Raw genomic sequence first — 20,981 nt, forward strand, 5'->3', positions numbered from 1 at the left:
GAAATGGAACTGACATTTCAAATGTTTTTGTCTCAAAAAGACAAATACATGTACCGGTGCATAAAAATTGTTATTCTCAGGTTGTGATATATATTTAAAGGGAAATTATAAAAAAAAACCCCAGACATTTATTAACATATTTAAAATTTTATTTCTATATAGGACCGAGTCCAAGAGAAACGTCAACACAGATGAATCACTGACAAAATAGTGATGGTAACAGATGTTTATGTAAGGTGAGCATATCCTTCCCTCTTCCACAGGTGACCACATCCTTAACCCTGTAGGTGGCCATAACCTGTTCCCCACAGGTGGCACCCATCATAGGCATTACAGTGTTTGATTGCCAAACCTGTTGCCTGCACAAAGATGATGAACTAACAGATATATAATGTAACTAAATATTGTACTGCAGTAATTGTTAATTTGTCATTTCAGGTGGAATAACTGGCGGGTTGGAGATCTGTATCACGTTTCCCACAGAATACGTTAAAACCCAGTTGCAACTGGATGAGAGGGCTGGAGTGGAGAAGCGATTCAAAGGACCGATAGACTGCGTGAAGGTCACTGTCAAAGAACATGGCATCCGCGGGCTGTACAGGGGTCTCAACGTGTTGTTGTACGGCTCAATACCAAAATCAGCTGTCAGGTGAGTAGTATCATGATGTTACAATGAAGTATACAGAGGTCTCAATGTGTTGTTATATGGCTCAATACCAAAATCAGCTGTCGGGTGAGTAGTAGTATGATATTATAATGAAATATACAGAGGTCTCAACGTCTTGTTATACGGCTCAATACCAAAATCAGTTGTCAGGTAGTAGTATCATGATATTACAATGAAGTATAAAGATATCTCAATGTGTTGTTATACAGCTCAATATACCAAAATCAGCTGTCAGTTGAGTAGTATCATGATATTATAATGAAGTATACAGAGGTCTCCTTGTGTTGTTATACAGCTCAATACCAAAATCAGCTGTCAGGTGAGTAGTATCATCATATTAATGAAGTATACAGAGGTCTCAATGTGTTGTGAAGTATACAGAGTCTCTATGTGTTGTTATATGGCTCAATAACAAAATCAGCTGTTAGGTGAGTAGTATCATGATATTGAGGTATCAGTGTATTGATTCCCATTCCAACTAGTGACTTACAACTGGTACATCAAAAACTGTGGTATATGCCGTCTTGTCTGTGGAAAGTGCATATAAAAGATCATTTGCTGCTAATGGAACAATTTCGTAGGTTGCATTTAAAGATTATCAAATGGCGGAAAAACCAATAGCTGATGAAGGACTATGGTAGAGTGCTCACCTGAAGTGTCATGGGTTGTAGGATCGATTGCCCTCAAGGGACTCAGGGCTTTCCCTATCTTAACCAGTGCTCCACTACTGGTATATACTGTTCTGTCTATGGCTAAGTTAATAAAAAGAACCCTTGCTGTCTTTTGGTATGAGTAGCCTATGTGGTAGAATATGTCCTCTTTCGCAACTAAGGGTGCAAATAGAGAATAACTAGTTAATGACGCTGGATATCTTGCTTTATCCTGTGAAGGAAAGAATGGGAAATTCTGCGAGGCTCTGCCAAGTGGAATCTCTCATTTGGCCTGAACAGGATAAAGCAGATATCCAATGCCATTAATTAGTTATTATCTTTATCCTGCAAACCATAAAAATTAAGGGGAAAAGCTATTATTTCTGTTATTTCAGCCTCATTGTGCGATGACCTAGAGGTCAAATGAGCTATTTTGTAATGTAGCTGTGCGTGTAATGTCAGATGAGTGATGTCAAAAGTGATATCCTGCTAGTATCAGGATATGACTTTGCTTTATCCGTCATCATATTCTGTCAATAGAAACGATGGTTGCAGGATAAATAATCATACATGTATGTTGGCTCCAATTAGCAATAGACTGACATGTGATGGGTGTTGTTAAAGAAATATTCCTTTCATTCCTTGCTTGAACCATGAGTGCATGACTAAACATGAATTTAACATACGTGTAAAGTGAAACCAGCTCTAGCGGCCACTTGTCTTAAGAGGCCACATTTTCATTCTCCCAAATCATATAATATGGTATTAACTGACCTGCATTAAGCAACCACCTGTATAAAGGGACTACATTTTTCATTCTCCCAAATCATCTAATATAGCATAACCTGACCTGTATTAAGCAGCCACCTGTGTTAAAAGGCCACTTTTTGATACTCCTTTTGGTGGCTGCTTAACACAGGTTTGAGTGTGTATTATTGTCAACAGAAATTAATGTGTAACAGAATCCTAGAACAGTGAAGTAGTTACCCATGATGACTCTACGTGTACTGTTTTTAAGTTGTACTGTTTAAATGCAGAAAAGTCTATTATTAGTTTGTTTTTCTATAAACATAGCTACTTCACCCAGTGATACTAGTTAACCCTTCCCTTGTAACTAACAGCTTGTGGACACCTGTGTCAGGTGATTGTTATTTAAATGAATGAATGATTAAGGAAATGTCTAACTGACACACCTTCGGTAGTACTTAATACTATTATCACTTCAAGGTTGTTCAGTAAATACTATTGTAATTTCAAGGTTGTTGAGTAAATAGTATGTGGCTTTTTGTGTAAAGCTACAAGGTCAGCTGGTGTATACTGTTCACTAATACTATAAACAGACTGGTATTAGAGTCTTTGCATGGTTAATTCCTCGTCTGGGTGTGGATATGATACAGTTCATGATTTTCTATACCTACCGTATTTATATTTATACATGTACCTTCTTGTTCATCATAGCTTCTAAAGTTTGCACTGACTTCTAAACGCCATATTATGTTTTTATATATATGTGTTGGTGGATGTGGGGTGGGCAAGTGGCCTCACTAAGTAGGTCATCTGACTATGTTGGTGGTCTCACTAAACAGGTTGTCTTAATGAGCAGGTGCTCTCACTAAACAGGTGGTCACATTAATCATTGTCTCAGTAGACATTGTCTCACTAAAGTGGTTGCTCACAGTACAGGTGGTTTCACTAGAGAGGTTTTCTCACAGAACAGGTGGTCTCACTAAAGAGGTTATCTGACAGTTACCCATGTCCAACTAAACAGGTTATATTGTAATACAGGTTGTCTTCTAAACAGGTTGCCATGCTGTATAGGTGATTACACTAAACATTTTTATCATAGTTCAGGTGGTCTCAGTAAACCGTGGGCTCACTAAACAGATGGTATCAATAAACAGGTGGTCTACAATGGGGGTACTAAACAGATGGTATCAATAAACATGTGGTCTTACAATGGGGGTACTAAACAGATGGTATCAATAACAGGTGGTCTTACAATGGAGGTACTAAACAGATGGTATCAATAAACAGGTGGTCTTACAATGGGGGTACTAAACAGATGGTATCAATAAACAGGTGGTCTTACAATGGGGTACTAAACAGATGGTATCAATAAACAGGTGGTCTTACAATGGGGGTACTAAACAGATGGTATCAATAAACAGGTGGTCTACAATGGGGGTACTAAACAGATGGTATCAATAAACATGTGGTCTTACAATGGGGGTACTAAACAGATGGTATCAATAAACAGGTGGTCTTACAATGGGGGTACTAAACAGATGGTATCAATAAACAGGTGGTCTTACAATGGGGGTACTAAACAGATGGCATCAATAAACAGGTGGTCTTACAATGGGGGTACTAAACAGATGGTATCAATAAACAGGTGGTCTTACAATGGGGGTAATCTCCGTAAACATGATTTATACTGAGGTCATTTGTTTTTTGACCTGTTATAAAATTTATGTCATCTTGACCTAACTGCATGGGAAGACACGATGCTCAAGCTCAAGTAAATGTAGCGTTCTGACATGTTGTTTGCCTATCAATCCACTGATGTTTACATCGGACTGAACATCCTAACGGCTTGTTACAGGTGACCTTCAATGTCATTGGTGGTGGGGGGGGGGGGGGGGGGGGGGTTACGTAGATCAGTGGTAATGCGCTGGCCTGATAGACAGTCGGTCTAGGATTGATCCCTATCAGTGGTAACGTGCTGGCCTGATAGACAGTCGGTCTAGGATTGATCCCCATCAGTGGTAACGTGCTGACCTGATAGACAGTTGGTCTAGGATTGATCCCCATCAGTGGTCCTATTGGGCTATTTCTCATTCCAGCCAGTACATCACAACTGGTATTAATCAAAGGCTGTACAATCTGCCAAGGACCAAGATGTAGCTCAGTGCTCCTTGACAGATTGTACAGCATGCCACCAGTGCTCCATATCAAAGGCTGTGGTATGTGCTGTCCTGTCTGTGGGAAAGTGCATGTAAAAGATCACATACTGCTAATGGACAAATGTAGGTTTCCTCTGAAGACAAATTATCTGAATTACTGAATGGTTGACATCCAACAGCCAATGCTGCTCTAGTGGTGTTAAATAAAAGTTAATTTGTTTTGTTTAATGACACCATTAGAGCACATTGATTAATCAATCATCGGATATTGGATGTCAAACATTTGGTAATTCTAACTCGTAGTCATCAGAGGAATCCCGCTACATATTTCCTATAATGCAGAAAGAGATCTAATAAGATAAACTTTAAATGCTCCATATTGAATTTCATAAAAAAAATCCTTTCTTTTACAAATAGTGTGCTCTTATTAATATTGAATTATTCCTTACTACAAATAGCTTCCTCGTTAATGTTCAGATATTGATCAATATAGATTTCTTGGTGGGTAACAGCATGAAGATTAATGTGCATAAAAATAAATACTTCTCCAACCTCGCTATTTAAATAATAATAATAAATAAAAGAACCAAAAAACTCTTCAAAAATCTATCAAAATCAGCAACCCCCCCCCCCCCCCCCCCCAAAAAAAAAAAAAACTACAACAAAAACACATTGACAAAAACAACAGCAGCAAATACTTGGAAGAGTTCATTGTTCAGTCATATAAGAACCTCACTGTTTGAAGAAGTCATGTAAGGGACATTATGATGTGTGCCTGTCAAGCACCAGAAGAGATGATTCTTCTTTCCAGCCATGCGAAGTACAGACCCATGAACCTGGAAAGAGGTTTTAATGAGACATTCTTTACCATTATACAAATGAGAATGAACCTCATTAACTAGCTGTACTTGCAGTAAAATCAGTGCCTGACCAGTTTAATATCATTATGTGTAGTATCTGGAACAGGCCATTCAATTTATTTTACTTCATTTTTGTGCATGCATTCAGTTAAAGTTCAGAACATCTAACTACCTAGGCTTTTGTCCATAGCAAAGATTAGTGGCTAAAATTGAAGAAGGAAGGAAATGCTTTATTTAACGACACACTCAACACATATTATTTATGGTTATATGGCATCGGACATATGGTTAAGGACCACACAGATATTGAAGGAGGAAAGCCGCTGTCGCCACTTCATGGGCTACTCTTTTCGATTAGCAGCAAGGGATCTTTTATATGCACCATCCCATAGACAGGATAACACATACCACGGCCTTTGATGTACCAGTCATGGTGCACTGGCTTGAGCGAGAAAAAAAAATTGAAGACATCTTAAAAGATTGTCACAGAGTTGTGCACGCACACTTGGTTTGGAGTCAGTACTGACATATGAACTAGGCACCTATCAGTTTTTGTTTCTAACATTGTTGGGGGGTGGGAGTGGGGGGATGAGCCCCAGTCGTAAAGTGATGATCTTAGTTGCTATGGATCATAGGATTGGTTTTCATTGGTGGACTGGTATATTAAAGGCAATTGTATGTGCCATCTTGTTTTGGAGAAAAGTTGTTGTTTTTTATTAACACCACTAGATCACATTGATTTATTAATCATCGGCTATTGGAGTCAAACATTTGGTAATTTAACATGGAGTTGTAGAGAAGAAAGCCACTACATTTTTCCATTAGTAGCAAGGGATCTTTTATATGCGCCATCCTACAGACAGGATAGCACATACCTCAGCATTTGATATACCAGTCATGGTGCACGGGCTTTAATGATAAATAGCCCAATTACTACCAAAACACTACTGTCTGTATGCACTGATGGGGATCAACCCCAGACTGACTGCTGATCAAAACATTTTTCTTCAGAATAGTGTATAGTCAACTCAGTCTTGTATAGCATCAGATTCATCAAAGTAGGAACCCAAATTGCCACACTTTTTCTTCAACTTAGGTGCTGGTTAAATTTCCCGAGGGAATACCCCAGTTACAGATTGGAATGAGCTGGGTGCATATAGCTGTCTAGGAAAGTTAACGGGGAGGGGGGTGGGTGGGGGAATGTAGGAGTGGGAGTCAGGTTTTATGATCCTCATTTCTCACAAAATACAAAACGTGATTTTCTTTACATCACAAACATTCTATGAGACTCATTAAAAGAATGATTGGCATCTTCCAATCAAAACACTACTGTGTGTATGCACTGACTATGTGATGATTTCGTGGACTGTCATTGTGGTACTTTGTCTTCATCAACAGATTCCAGAGTGTTTTATTTCTCTTCCAGTGGAAATGACGTGGTTTTAAGATAATAATTAAGATGCTACCCTTTGTATGTTTGTATGTAATTTGGGGTCATGATTATTTGGGACATACATAATTTTGGCATCTTACTGTGAAATCATTAAAAACAAGACTTTCTGATAGTCAGAATTCCACAAAATTTGGACATTTTTCAGTGTCACTTTTTAAAAATATATATGTGTATCTGTATACAACAGGACTTCTCGAAACCAGAGGGGTGGGATGTACTAGCCCAGTGGTAAAGTGCTGACTTGATGCACAGTTGGTTTAGGATTGATCCCCGTCAGTGGACCCATTGGGCTATTTCTCGTTCCAGTCAGTGCTCCACAACTGGTGTAACAAAGGCTGTGGTGTGTACTATCCTGTCTGTGTGATGGTGCATATAATAGATCCCATGCTGCTAATGAAAAAGATTAGCCCATGAAGTGGCGACAATGGGTTTCCTCTCTCTATATCTGTGTGGTCCTTAACCATATGTCCGACGCCATATAACTATACATAAAATGTGTTGAGTGCGTCATTAAATAAATAATTTCCTTCCTTTCTCTAAATCAAATTCACCATAAAAGTGGACTTTTGTCTTGGTCCTGTGGGTGTCTGATTTAAGGGGTTTCACTGTGTAGCATTTTGTGAGTGCTCTATCACTGGGCTACATCCATGTTTCTATCTAGATGAACACACACAAGATATTGACTGTATTAGGTTGTGGAGTCCAGCATTCCCTCCTTTATCTTGTCAGGTTATTATCTAATAGTGATAATCTATTTTCTTTGTGTGTACATACACTCCCACTAATCGGCAAACATCTGACGTACAAATAGAATCATTCGCTGTTGTGAGGCATAGATGAGGCAGTTCCAACTCAAAGAAAAAAAATAAAAATGGTGAGGTCTGAGATTTACTGAATAACGTAGACCTACAGGTTGGAATTGCCTTTTCTATACCTCACAGTGGTGATTGGTTCTTTCTTTTTTTGCCAACACTTCTTAATTACAAAAGCAAAACATAATTTGTAAACTAAAAGCAATCTCTTGACCCTCCGTAAGCATTGCACCTACAACCTCGTTTGACCATACACACCAAATTATAGTCCCCATTTGTACAAAAACAAAACAACAACTTCACCAACAAGTTCAAAATTTCAATTCATTAAGATATATTTATTATAAAAAAATAATAATACAACATGAATTGGCACCTTCTGCATAAATCGAGTTATCTCCACGGAAAAACATCTTGTAATGGCCACGTTGAGATAAGATGAAATAATCTGTCTCATGGGTCAGACAGAATTATCTAGCCTCGTGCAAAAGTTGGCTCATTCATTTCTGCATGTAGGCAAGAAAAATCGGTATTAGCCCACAGTATTTCATCATCTGTTTACAAGCATTGATTACCATGTGCTGCTGTTGCGGAGGTCTTATTAGTCTCCTACTGGTCCAACCAGAGGGACCTATAGGTTTCAGCTTCATCCATAATCTGTCTGTCCATCTGTCTGTCTGTCTCTCTCTTTCCGTCTGTCCCATATATAGTTTTCTATACTTTTTTCCCCCCACAATTCTTCAAGATATTGAGCTGATATTTTATACATAGTCTACAGCCTTGTTACAGATCAAGTTTGACTTTCATGATGATTTATACATTTTTGATAGAATTATGATCCTTGAACTTAGGAGATACAAGAAATTACTGGACCCAGTAGGGAACATGTATTGCTTCAGCAGTACTCTAAAAATGCTTGTTGGTGCTAAATATCTGTGTCTGCTAACAACTAACAACTAACTACAGTATTAACTACCATCCTGGACACAGTCCTGATAGTTGAGGCGCCGCCATTAATGTGCTTCAACCGTTATTAGATGTAAGCATGGAAATAAGTTTGAATGCTATAATAATTGACAGTATTTCATCATCAGTTTACACACATTGATTACCATGTGATGTTGGCCAAGAGGTTTTATTGATGTCAACAGATGCTGGACATCTGCTTCATGGTTGATGGTTACCTGCCGTTACCTGCCGACACAGCAGTTTAGTACAAATATCAATGTCACTACAATACAAGGTACCGGCCTCGATAGTGTCGTGGTGAAACCATCGGCTGGTAGATACTGGGTTCACATCTGGTGCCGGCATTTGACACCCAATAATTGATGTATTTTCTGTACTGGGTTGTCATTAAACATTAATTCATGCACCTCATTCCTAAGTACTGGCTCCTACCCATAGCGAGATTAATGACACAATGGGTAAACAAAATAATGGACAACCAGCTCAAATAGTTCTCTGTGCACAGGACAGCATGATTGAATCTTAAGTGTGTGTGGGGGGGGGGGGCAAGGTTGTGGGTTGACATAAAAAAAAACTCAGTGGGTAGGTGGAAGGTCACTGCATCGATTTCTTTCTCACTAACCACTAACAACTAACCAAAAACCCTCTGTCCTGGACAGACAGTCCAGATGGCATCCACAACTGGTCAAAGACTGTGGTATGTGGTTTCCTAGCCATGCAAGACAGGCATATTCCATGACGTCGGCCCATGCAGAATTTTCGGTTTATACTTTTAGTATAAACCATTTTTGCATACGATCTTTTCAATGGTTATGATTATTTTATTGTAAGGTAAAAAACTAAAAATGTAGGTTTTTCACTTTTCCCAAAATGCTTATTTTTCATCTACTGGATGGGAGAAAAATAATCCTCCAGTATGTATCCGTGTGGGACAGGGCTATTCCACCCTCAGATACATAAAATGATGTCAGGGACAAGGCTTGCCGAGTCCCTGACAACAAATTATGTACCGTCAGGTGGAATAGCCTTGTCCCACATGGACACATGTGAAGGATTCTTTTATACACCATCCTACAGACAGAATAGCACATACTACGGCCTTTGATATACCAGTCATGGTGCACTGGCTGGAGCGACAAATAGCTAATGGGCCACCAAACCGACTGCACATCAAGCGAGCCCTTTACCACTTGGCTACGTCCTGCCCTTTATTTAATGATGCGCTCAATACATTTTTATTTATAGTTTTATGGCATAAAACCTATGGTCAAGGATTACAGAAGAGAGGGAAACCCATTACTGCCATTCTATGGGCTATTCAGTTGGATAGCTGCAAAATATCTTTTATATGCACCAACTCAAAAATAGGATAGTACACACCATGGCCTTTGTTACATCAGTTGCGGAGCACTGGCTGGAATAAGAAATGGCCCAATAGGCATCAGAATAGTGGCCTTACAAGTGGTCTATTAAAACTTTCTTTGGGCTGGTGTCTTAATAACTACATTACCATGGCCAGTGTGACCACACTTAGTGTAGCCTATGGTTTGTAGTTTGTTTGATGACACCACTAGAAAACATGCATTGATCGGTCATCGGCAACTGGATGTCAAACAGTTGATGATTCTGATATACCAGTCTCGGTGGTGTCATGGTTAAGCTATCGGACATGAGGTTGGTAGGTACTGGATTCACAGCCTGGTACTGGCTCCCACCCAGAGCAAGTTTTAATGACTCAGTGGGTAGGTGTAAAAACTTCTCTCTCACTAACCACTAGCCACTAACTCACTGTTTTAATGACTCAGTGGGTAGGTGTAAAAACTTCTCTCTCACTAACCACTAGCAACTAACTCACTGTTTTAATGACTCAGTGGGTAGGTGTAAAAACGTCTCTCACTAACCACTAGCAACTAACTCACTGTTTTAATGACTCAGTGGGTAGGTGTAAAAACTTCTCTCTCACTAACCACTAACAACTAACTCACTGTTTTAATGACTCAGTGGGTAGGTGTAAAAACTTCTCTCTCACTAACCACTAACAACTAACTCACTGTTTTAATGACTCAGTGGGTAGGTGTAAAAACGTCTCGCTCACTAACCACTAACAACTAACTCACTGTTTTAATGACTCAGTGGGTAGGTGTAAAAACGTCTCTCTCACTAACCACTAACAACTAACTCACTGTTTTAATGACTCAGTGGGTAGGTGTAAAAACTTCTCTCTCACTAACCACTAACAACTAACTCACTGTTTTAATGACTCAGTGGGTAGGTGTAAAAACTTCTCTCTCACTAACCACTAACAACTAACTCACTGTTTTAATGACTCAGTGGGTAGGTGTAAAAACGTCTCTCTCACTAACCACTAACCACTAACTCACTGTTTTAATGACTCAGTGGGTAGGTGTAAAAACGTCTCTCACTAACCACTAACAACTAACTCACTGTGTTGGACAGACAGCCCAGATACCTGACAAGACAGCATTCTTGAACCTTAATTGAAAATAAGTTGAAATGAAAAGATTGTAGCATAGTCTTCTCGTATACACTTTTCTGCTGCACTGGGGTATTTATACTTTAACAGCCACTTCTCATTTCTTTACAACAGCCAATTTTAATACAATAGTCTAAACTGATCTCGTTTTACTTTAATCAATCATGGAATGAACTGGACAAAATGTTAACTTAGATTGAGTCTCTGCTATATAAATAAGATAATTGGTCATTATTAATGTACATTTGTTTATGTACATCTTATCAACAATTTAATCCCGATAAAAGAAGATTAATGTAGTAAATAAATGTTCTTTACAAATCTAATTATAGATTTCATTATTATTTACCCACTGTTGTCAGTTAATAAGAGGGAAATGCCCAATTTTCACAGACTTCCACATTTTAATGTCACATGAAGACTCTTCTTCACGTTGTCATTTGATGAAAAGCTCTCAGTAACCCCTTACTTTCAGAGACCATGTAGTTACCACATTTTATGCCAAAGATTGTTTTTATACCTGTTAAAAGTGAAGTATCATAGTACATTCAGAATAACAAACCAAAATCACATTGACCTTGATTCTTTATTGCATCAGACATTTTCATAATTGTATTATTATTATTATTATTATTATTATTATTATTATTATTTATTGTGTTTCTCATAATTATTAAATTTAAGATAGTATTTGTCTAAAGTGTGAATAATTTTTTTTTAATTCTCCTTTAATTAGTAGTAATTTATAGAATTATCAAAAATTAGTTCAAGTCAGTGTCTCTACACTGAACAAACTATCTACACAGAACGAATGTCTCTACAGAGAACAAAAACATACTGTCCTATAAAGACTGAGTCTCTATACATGTAGCTAAATGTTTTTAAAAATTTATTTGTAGGTTTGGTGCTTTTGAAGAGTTTAAAAAGAATATTGTAGATGAAACCGGTGTTTTAAAACCACAACAGAGAATGTTATGTGGTTTAGGTAAGTTTTTAATATCAAATATTTCTCAGCTACCTTTAAGGACTTTGTAGTTACATCACAATTTGCATTTTAATATAATACATGGCATAGGTGGGACAACTTTTGTTATGTAGAGAATAACTGGATGTCATTGGCTTTACCCTGCAAAGGTTAGAATGACATTCACGTATGAACCTGAGCAGAATAAAGCCAATATTTTAAAGCTAGGGTCTCTAGTTACCATATTAAAACAACAAGTACACTTTTAATATTATTGTGTTTAGCAATGGATGTTGGCAAAAGTCTACACAAAAATTGCCACTGAGTTTGCCATTGCTAAATATAATATTGATGCTAAATAAGTTGTCAATTTCATACTGTGTGTGTGTGTGTGTGTGTGTGTGTGCGTGCACAAAGAACATTTAATTGAGAGTAGAGGTGCTTTATTTGATCTTGACAGTGCATTATTGACAATCATACTTTTGGATTGTTTTGTAGTTTTTCAGAATATTATATAAAGTGTATGCAGTTTTAAAGTTTAATTTGTATAAAACATCGATCATATATATTTTATAGGGGTTTTTTTAGTTTTAAAGTAAACAATTGAAATAAAATATTATTTCACATGGAAGGCTGGGAAGGTTGGCTTCTATACCTAATATGAAAAAGGTATAGGATGTTGCTTAGTGATAAATCATTCACCTGAGATCTGAGGGGTTATAGCAGGAAATGATCTGTGATGCAGTTAGGAGGCTTTCATAAACGAGACTCTTCAGATTGTACAAATTAAACATTAAATAAACTATCCCGAGTTTGCTGTCATTGTTAAGCTGTTGCTGAATGACAGACAGTTTTAATGACTATAACCGGCTTCGGTTTTTTGGCGTGGTTAAGCCATTGGACATAACGCTGGTAGGTACAGGGTTCACAGCCCGGTATTGGCACCCACTCGAGCGAGTTTTTAATGACTCGATAGGTAGGTGTAAGACCACTACACCCTCTTCTTTCACACTAACAACTAACCCACTGTCCTGGACAAATAGGCCAGATAGCTGATGTGTATGCCCAGGACAGCGTGCTTGAACCTTAATTGGATATAAGCATGCAAATAAATTGAAAAGAAATGACTATAATTACATATTAAATAAATTTTTCTGCATAAAATATATGTGGCTGTATATTAAACGTGTTACTGATCATCCTGGTGTTTGTTCTAGATCAAATATCCTTTATTGTCCAATATATATATTTTTCGTAGGTACAAAATTATTGGGAGTCGAAATCCAGTTTGGGCTACTTCTAAACTGCACATAGGACATTCAGAAACACATTGCACACTGATATTCTAAACAACAATATCTATTGAGTATGCAATTTTTATAGTTAAAACATTTCATTAATTAAAAACATCTTAAAATGGCAGCAACTTGGGACAGTCTCTTTGATCTCTTATTATCTTCGGACACATTATTATAAGATTTTTACAGCATGAGTTGGTGTGTGCCTGTTTTAAGTGTAATGTTATCTGTTCAGGTGCTGGGGTGTGTGAGGCAATCCTGGCGGTCACACCAATGGAGACTGTCAAAGTGAAGTTCATCCACGACCAGTCATCGGCTCACCCTCACTACCGGGGCTTCGCTCATGGCATCAAGTGCATCGTCCACGAGAACGGTACTATTTCACATTTGTAACATCGTCCATGAGAACGGTACTATTTCACATTTGTAACATAGTCCACTAGAACAGTACTATTTCACATTTGTAACATCGTCCACGAGTACGGTACTTTTTCACATTTGTAACATAGTCCACGAGAACAGTACTATTTCACATTTGTAACATCCACGAGAACGGTACTGTTTGACATTTGTAACATAGTCCACGAGAACGGTACTGTTTGACATTTGTAACATCGTCCACAAGAAAGGTACTGTTTGACATTTGTAACATCAACATCAGGCACATGTGCAGGGGCTCAGGGTCAAATGCCTGCTTCATGCAAGTATTCTGTATATGTAAATTATAGTTGGAAATAACATTTATATTTCTTTCAAACCTGGAATATCAAGATATGTAAGAAATAGAATACTACACTCATGTCCATTAAAATCTGTAATAATGTAAAATTTTACAACCTTTCTAGCTTGTCAGATACATTTTGAAATATTTTGTAATATAAAGAGTATTTAATGATACTTATATTCTTTGTTGATTTCATTTGCAGGTTTACGTGGTGTATATCAGGGATTGACCCCGACAATTATAAAACAGGGCAGTAACCAAGCGATTCGATTCTTCGTCATGGAGACGATGAAGGACTGGTACCGGGGTGAGGACAAGAGTGCGCGAGTTCCCACGCTCGTCACCGGTCTATTCGGCGCTATTGCTGGAGCAGCATCTGTGTTCGGAAACACGCCGATTGACGTCATCAAAACAAGAATGCAGGTGAGTGGTTACCTTATAACCCAATGCTTCAGTTCATCCGTAAAAAGACATCGACTGTAGTTGTGGAAGAACTATATCAGATGTTAGTGGGGTTTTTTAATACTGTAGGTTTCTAGGATTGATCCCCGTCGGTGGGCCCATTAGGCTATTTCTCATTCCAGCCAGTGAACCACAACTGGTATATCAACGGCTGTGGTATGTGCTACCCTGTCTGTGGGATAGTGCATATAAAAGATCCCTTGCTGCTAATCGAAAAGTGTAGCCCATGAAATGGCAACAGCGGGTTTCCTCTCAATATCTGTGTGGTTCTTAACCATATGTCTGACACTATATCACCGTAAAATAAAATGTGTTGAGTGCGTCGTTAAAGTTTCATCTACTCTAGACCTGCCTTTTTTAAACATTGCACATACTCCCTAGAAAAATCCTGCATCCACCTCTCATGTTAGTAATATGAATTTAATGATAAAAGCTGTAATAACCAAAAATATTTGTACTACCTAAAAGCTAGAGACTGTGCCTTTAAACTACACCATTTTTCTGTAAGTTTATCTCCACCTTACTAATATTATTTTATGGCTATTTCACACAAGAGGTAAGTAAAAACGGTTACTGTAAACTGGATTAATATTGTGACATGTTTGTCTCTCGTAAATACGCAGTTTAGCACATGTTTATGACATGTAAATTTTGTGAACAACCATTGGCATCTGCAGTGCCTATCTGCAATGAAAATAATGCATGTGAATACATTTTGCGACCAGAGGTTGGCCATGAATAACACTTTTATACACATGCATTTCTCTCCCCCCCCCCCCCCCCCCGTTTACCAGTACATGAGACATAAACTTGATATAAAATGGAAGTTCATTTTCTGTCTAACAATTATGGCTGCATAAATGTTACAGTAGTCAGTGTATTTTAAAGGTTTTAACAGTTCTTTATATCTTTCTTGTTTTTTTTTAGGGATTGGAAGCTTCCAAATACAAGAATATGTTTGACTGCGCTGTACAGATTTTTAAACTGGAAGGTCCCAAAGCGTAAGTGGATTTCAGTAACTGAAAACACAAAATACTGTTTCATTTCAGTTTAGTAGAATATAGAAATTATCAAAGTTCTTAACTGTATATAACATTAATAGGATTATTATTTCGATTTTCTTTCTTCTTCTTTTTTTTTTTTTTACATAATTTACAAAATACAAATATTAATTATGTTATCATGTTTTAAAATTATTAAAAATTCTACAAAGTATTATACAACATTGATGTTTTGTTTTGGAGTTTTTCATTTATTTATTTATTTATTACAGAATTTAAAAAGTATGTAACATTAATGTGGTTATAATGTTTTAATTATTACATATTTTTCAAAATATATAACACTAATATAGTTATTATTTGTTTAATTATTACTGATTTTTCGAAGTATGAAACATGTGGTTCTTTAAAAAAACATTACAGATTTTATAAAGTATGTAACATTAATGTGGTTATAATGTTTTAATTATTACAGATTTTATAAAGTATGTAACATTAATGTGGTTATTATTCTTTTAGAATAACAAATTTTAGTATTATATAACATTAATGTGTTTATTATTTTATTTTTTATTTCAGATTTTACAAAGGAACTGTTCCAAGACTGAGTCGGGTATGTTTAGATGTCGCCATCACATTTATGATCTACGATAACTTCATGCATTTATTCAACCAAATTTGGAAGACCGACTGATGATTAGAGTGATTGCTGTTTTCACTGTTGTGAAATCCTGATGAAGTTTTATCCAGTTGAGAATCATCATCATCGTCATCATCATGGTCATCATTCCATGTAACCAAGTCTACAAGAAGAGTACAGCTAATTATTTATTATTCTGTTAACTAGGGTCTGTTCCTGAAATTACCATAGGGTGGAGTGGTAGTGGTGGAGAGAAATGTGTTCCAGTAGGACAAAATTAAATCAGTTAGGTGTCATTCATATTTAACAAGAAGTGCACAATCTGTACTATTTTTTGGTAACACCCTACCCCTTTTTAAGGCATACATAAATGTTTTTGATTTTATATGAAATATTTTAACATCTGTTTGTATTTAAAGGCATATACCCCACATCATTATACAGTTTGTACACAGTGAAAACAATTAATACTTGTGAATGACCATTAATTAATTAATTAAAGGTTAACTTCATAATAAAGTAAAATTAACACAAACAAAAATGTTTTAGAGAAGTTGTATTCAAATATCAGGATATGACATGCATGTATGTTTTCATTTGCTATAAAGGCTATATCAATTTTATAAATATTATTAAAAAACCTGCATTGAAAATGCTTTATTCATTACATGATTTCATTTGTGATCATCGTGACCTGAAATTAACTTGTCTATGACGCACAAGTTAACTTTAAGCGCTAAATTTATTTTAAAACATTTTTTGAAGATCAGGGGTAGGAATTCTCCTCGGATCAGCTGTTTTCCTCTCATGGAACATTGCGTTTCCTCGCATTTTAATCGTCCTTTCCTCCAAAATGTGTCAGATGGCACAGATTTTAACCTAGGATTGCAAGAATATCCGGGACCCCTCTAGATTTCCTCTTGTTTACAGTTCAGCATTCCCAGCCCTGGAAGATACTAGTATATAAAAAATATAATACTACATTTCTGTCTTAGATACCAATTTTTTTTACAACTCGTTGTTTAAAACCATATCTAACTCGCTTTCACTCGTTGGATACATGTTTAAAGAACTCCATGTAAAATAAACAGTATCTAATGGACACAAATGTAGTATTCTCTATTTAAACAGTATAAAGCTGATGGTAAATAATTGTGTATTGTAAAGTTAACCTTTAAAACCAACAATGTGAGAGCTGCATCCAGCTGTGATAATGTGTGGCTTGTTCTCCCTCCCTCCACCCTCTGTGATCGGTTCGAACACAGCCCTAAAACACATCATTATATCTTGTTTGCTTTTTCTTTTCCTGACGTTCTTTGAAAAATAGTATGTACCTGTATATAACATCATAAATCTGTTGTATTATGATGTTGTAAATAAGTTAATAATGTTTAAAAAACACTGAGCTGATGTTAAACTTTACTGTAATAATAATAAAAACAAAGGTCATGGGTGTCCACTGTACTGGTACTATTCTAGGGTGCTTTGGGAGGGGTGGGTGCTTGTAGTGGGGATAGATAATCACTACAATCAAATTTGGTAAATATAATATTTTAGTGGTTGGTTTGAAGTTTGCTGCAGGTACATTACCATAGTGTACAATAAATTCCACACATCAAGTTTTACACATTTTGTAATATTTTAATTTTTTTTATACACTTTGGATCATTTTGTACAACCCTTGTTTCCAACCCCCTCCATTTCCTCCAAGCTGTAGCAGTTCCCATGGTATTCAAGAGTTCATGACCATAACAAATAGTAATATGAGAAAAACCACTGTAAATATACTGTATGGTACATTAATATGTGAAAAAAACACCATTTTGTTAAAGCATTCAATATTTGAAACAAAACACTAAATTCTAGTATGATGAAGACATTTTACACATTAAAACACAGTGTGTTTGGCATCTTTTGTTTATGTTATGTTACTCGAATCATCAATAAAAATACATGTATTTGCACTGGAAACCTTGTTATGATGCTGTGGTATCTGTGATTTATAGAATTAAAAGCCATGAAGTTTAAATTTAAAATGCATTATTAAAACTTTGAGACAAGACTTTAAAAGTGTCAGGGCATGGGGGCTAATCTTACTGGGAGAACTGGACGTGTGTTATGTCAGCAGTGTTTGTATAACTGTGTTATTACAGTGGTCAATACCCAATGGCCACAGTATGTTCAGGTCTCATCATACATTCCTTTTATTTTTCAAAATATTACTATAATATAGATATAAAAACCCATTACTCCTGTATATACATCAAATAACACCTGGTATTCAGTAAATATTACTATAATATAGATATAAAAACTCATTACTCCTGTATATACATCAAATAACACCTGGTATTCAGTAAATATTACTATAATATAGACATAAAAACCCATTACTCCTGTATATACATCAAATAACACCTGGTATTCAGTAAATATTACTATAATATAGATATAAAAACCCATTACTCCTGTATATCCATCAAATAACACCTGGTATTCAGTAAATATTACTATAATATAGATATAAAAACCCATTACTCCTGTATATACATCAAATAACACCTGGTATTCAGTAAATATTACTATAATATAGATATAAAAACCCATTACTCCTGTATATCCATCAAATAACACCTGGTATTCAGTAAATATTACTATAATATAGATATAAAAACCCATTACTCCTGTATATCCATCAAATAACACCTGGTATTCAGTAAATATTACTATAATATAGATATAAAAACCCATTACTCCTGTATATCCATCAAATAACACCTGGTATTCAGTAAATATTACTATAATATAGATATAAAAACCCATTACTCCTGTATATCCATCAAATAACACCTGGTATTCAGTAAATATTACTATAATATAGATATAAAAACCCATTACTCCTGTATATCCATCAAATAACACCTGGTATTCAGTAAATATTACTATAATATAGATATAAAAACCCATTACTCCTGTATATCCATCAAATAACACCTGGTATTCAGTAAATATTACTATAATATAGACATAAAAACCCATTACTCCTGTATATCCATCAAATAACACCTGGTATTCAGTAAATATTACTATAATATAGACATAAAAACCATTACTCCTGTATATCCATCAAATAACACCTGGTATTCAGTAAATATTACTATAATATAGACATAAAAACCCATTACTCCTGTATATCCATCAAATAACACCTGGTATTCAGTAAATATTACTATAATATAGACATAAAAACCCATTACTCCTGTATATCCATCAAATAACACCTGGTATTCAGTAAATATTACTATAATATAGACATAAAAACCCATTACTCCTGTATATCCATCAAATAACACCTGGTATTCAGTAAATATTACTATAATATAGATATAAAAACCCATTACTCCTGTATATCCATCAAATAACACCTGGTATTCAGTAAATATTACTATAATATAGATATAAAAACCCATTACTCCTGTATATCCATCAAATAACACCTGGTATTCAGTAAATATTACTATAATATAGACATAAAAACCCATTACTCCTGTATATCCATCAAATAACACCTGGTATTCAGTAAATATTACTATAATATAGATATAAAAACCCATTACTCCTGTATATCCATCAAATAACACCTGGTATTCAGTAAATATTACTATAATATAGACATAAAAACCCATTACTCCTGTATATCCATCAAATAACACCTGGTATTCAGTAAATATTACTATAATATAGATATAAAAACCCATTACTCCTGTATATCCATCAAATAACACCTGGTATTCAGTAAATATTACTATAATATAGACATAAAAACCCATTACTCCTGTATATCCATCAAATAACACCTGGTATTCAGTAAATATTACTATAATATAGATATAAAAACCCATTACTCCTGTATATCCATCAAATAACACCTGGTATTCAGTAAATATTACTATAATATAGACATAAAAACCCATTACTCCTGTATATCCATCAAATAACACCTGGTATTCAGTAAATATACTATAATATAGATATAAAAACCCATTACTCCTGTATATCCATCAAATAACACCTGGTATTCAGTAAATATTACTATAATATAGACATAAAAACCCATTACTCCTGTATATACATCAAATAACACCTGGTATTCAGTAAATATTACTATAATATAGATATAAAAACCCATTACTCCTGTATATCCATCAAATAACACCTGGTATTCAGTAAATATTACTATTATATAGATATAAAAACCCATTACTCCTGTATATCCATCAAATAACACCTGGTATTCAGTAAATATTACTATAATATAGACATAAAAACCCATTACTCCTGTATATACATCAAATAACACCTGGTATTCAGTAAATATTACTATAATATAGATATAAAAACCCATTACTCCTGTATATCCATCAAATAACACCTGGTATTCAGTAAATATTACTATAATATAGACATAAAAACCCATTACTCCTGTATATCCATCAAATAACACCTGGTATTCAGTAAATATTACTATAATATAGATATAAAAAACCCATTACTCCTGTATATCCATCAAATAACACCTGGTATTCAGTAAATATTACTATAATATAGATATAAAAACCCATTACTCCTGTATATCCATCAAATAACACCTGGTATTCAGTAAATATTACTATAATATAGACATAAAAACCCATTACTCCTGTATATCCATCAAATAACACCTGGTATTCAGTAAATATTACTATAATATAGATATAAAAAACCATTACTCCTGTATATCCATCAAATAACACCTGGTATTCAGTAAATATTACTATAATATAGACATAAAAACCCATTACTCCTGTATATCCATCAAATAACACCTGGTATTCAGTAAATATTACTATAATATAGATATAAAAACCCATTACTCCTGTATATCCATCAAATAACACCTGGTATTCAGTAAATATTACTATAATATAGACATAAAAACCCATTACTCCTGTATATCCATCAAATAACACCTGGTATTCAGTAAATATTACTATAATATAGATATAAAAACCCATTACTCCTGTATATCCATCAAATAACACCTG

At 35.3% G+C, this 20,981-nt stretch overlaps 1 protein-coding gene across 1 annotated transcript in view; it reads left to right on the top strand.

Annotated features, from left to right (window-relative positions):
• The window catches only part of LOC121367511 (tricarboxylate transport protein, mitochondrial-like), a 44,389-nt gene extending 26,016 nt beyond the window's left edge, over window positions 1-18,373 (top strand). The window contains exons 2-7 of the mRNA XM_041491731.1: window positions 439-649; window positions 11,708-11,793; window positions 13,306-13,443; window positions 13,997-14,217; window positions 15,184-15,257; window positions 15,837-18,373. Of these exons, the coding sequence (XP_041347665.1) occupies window positions 439-649; window positions 11,708-11,793; window positions 13,306-13,443; window positions 13,997-14,217; window positions 15,184-15,257; window positions 15,837-15,951 (845 nt within the window). The 3' untranslated portion in view covers window positions 15,952-18,373. The remainder of the gene's footprint in view (window positions 1-438; window positions 650-11,707; window positions 11,794-13,305; window positions 13,444-13,996; window positions 14,218-15,183; window positions 15,258-15,836) is intronic.
• The last annotated feature ends 2,608 nt before the right edge of the window (window positions 18,374-20,981 follow it).

Source organism: Gigantopelta aegis, chromosome 3 (assembly GCF_016097555.1).
Source record: "Gigantopelta aegis isolate Gae_Host chromosome 3, Gae_host_genome, whole genome shotgun sequence".
In the NCBI taxonomy this organism is placed as follows: Eukaryota; Metazoa; Mollusca; class Gastropoda; order Neomphalida; family Peltospiridae; genus Gigantopelta; species Gigantopelta aegis.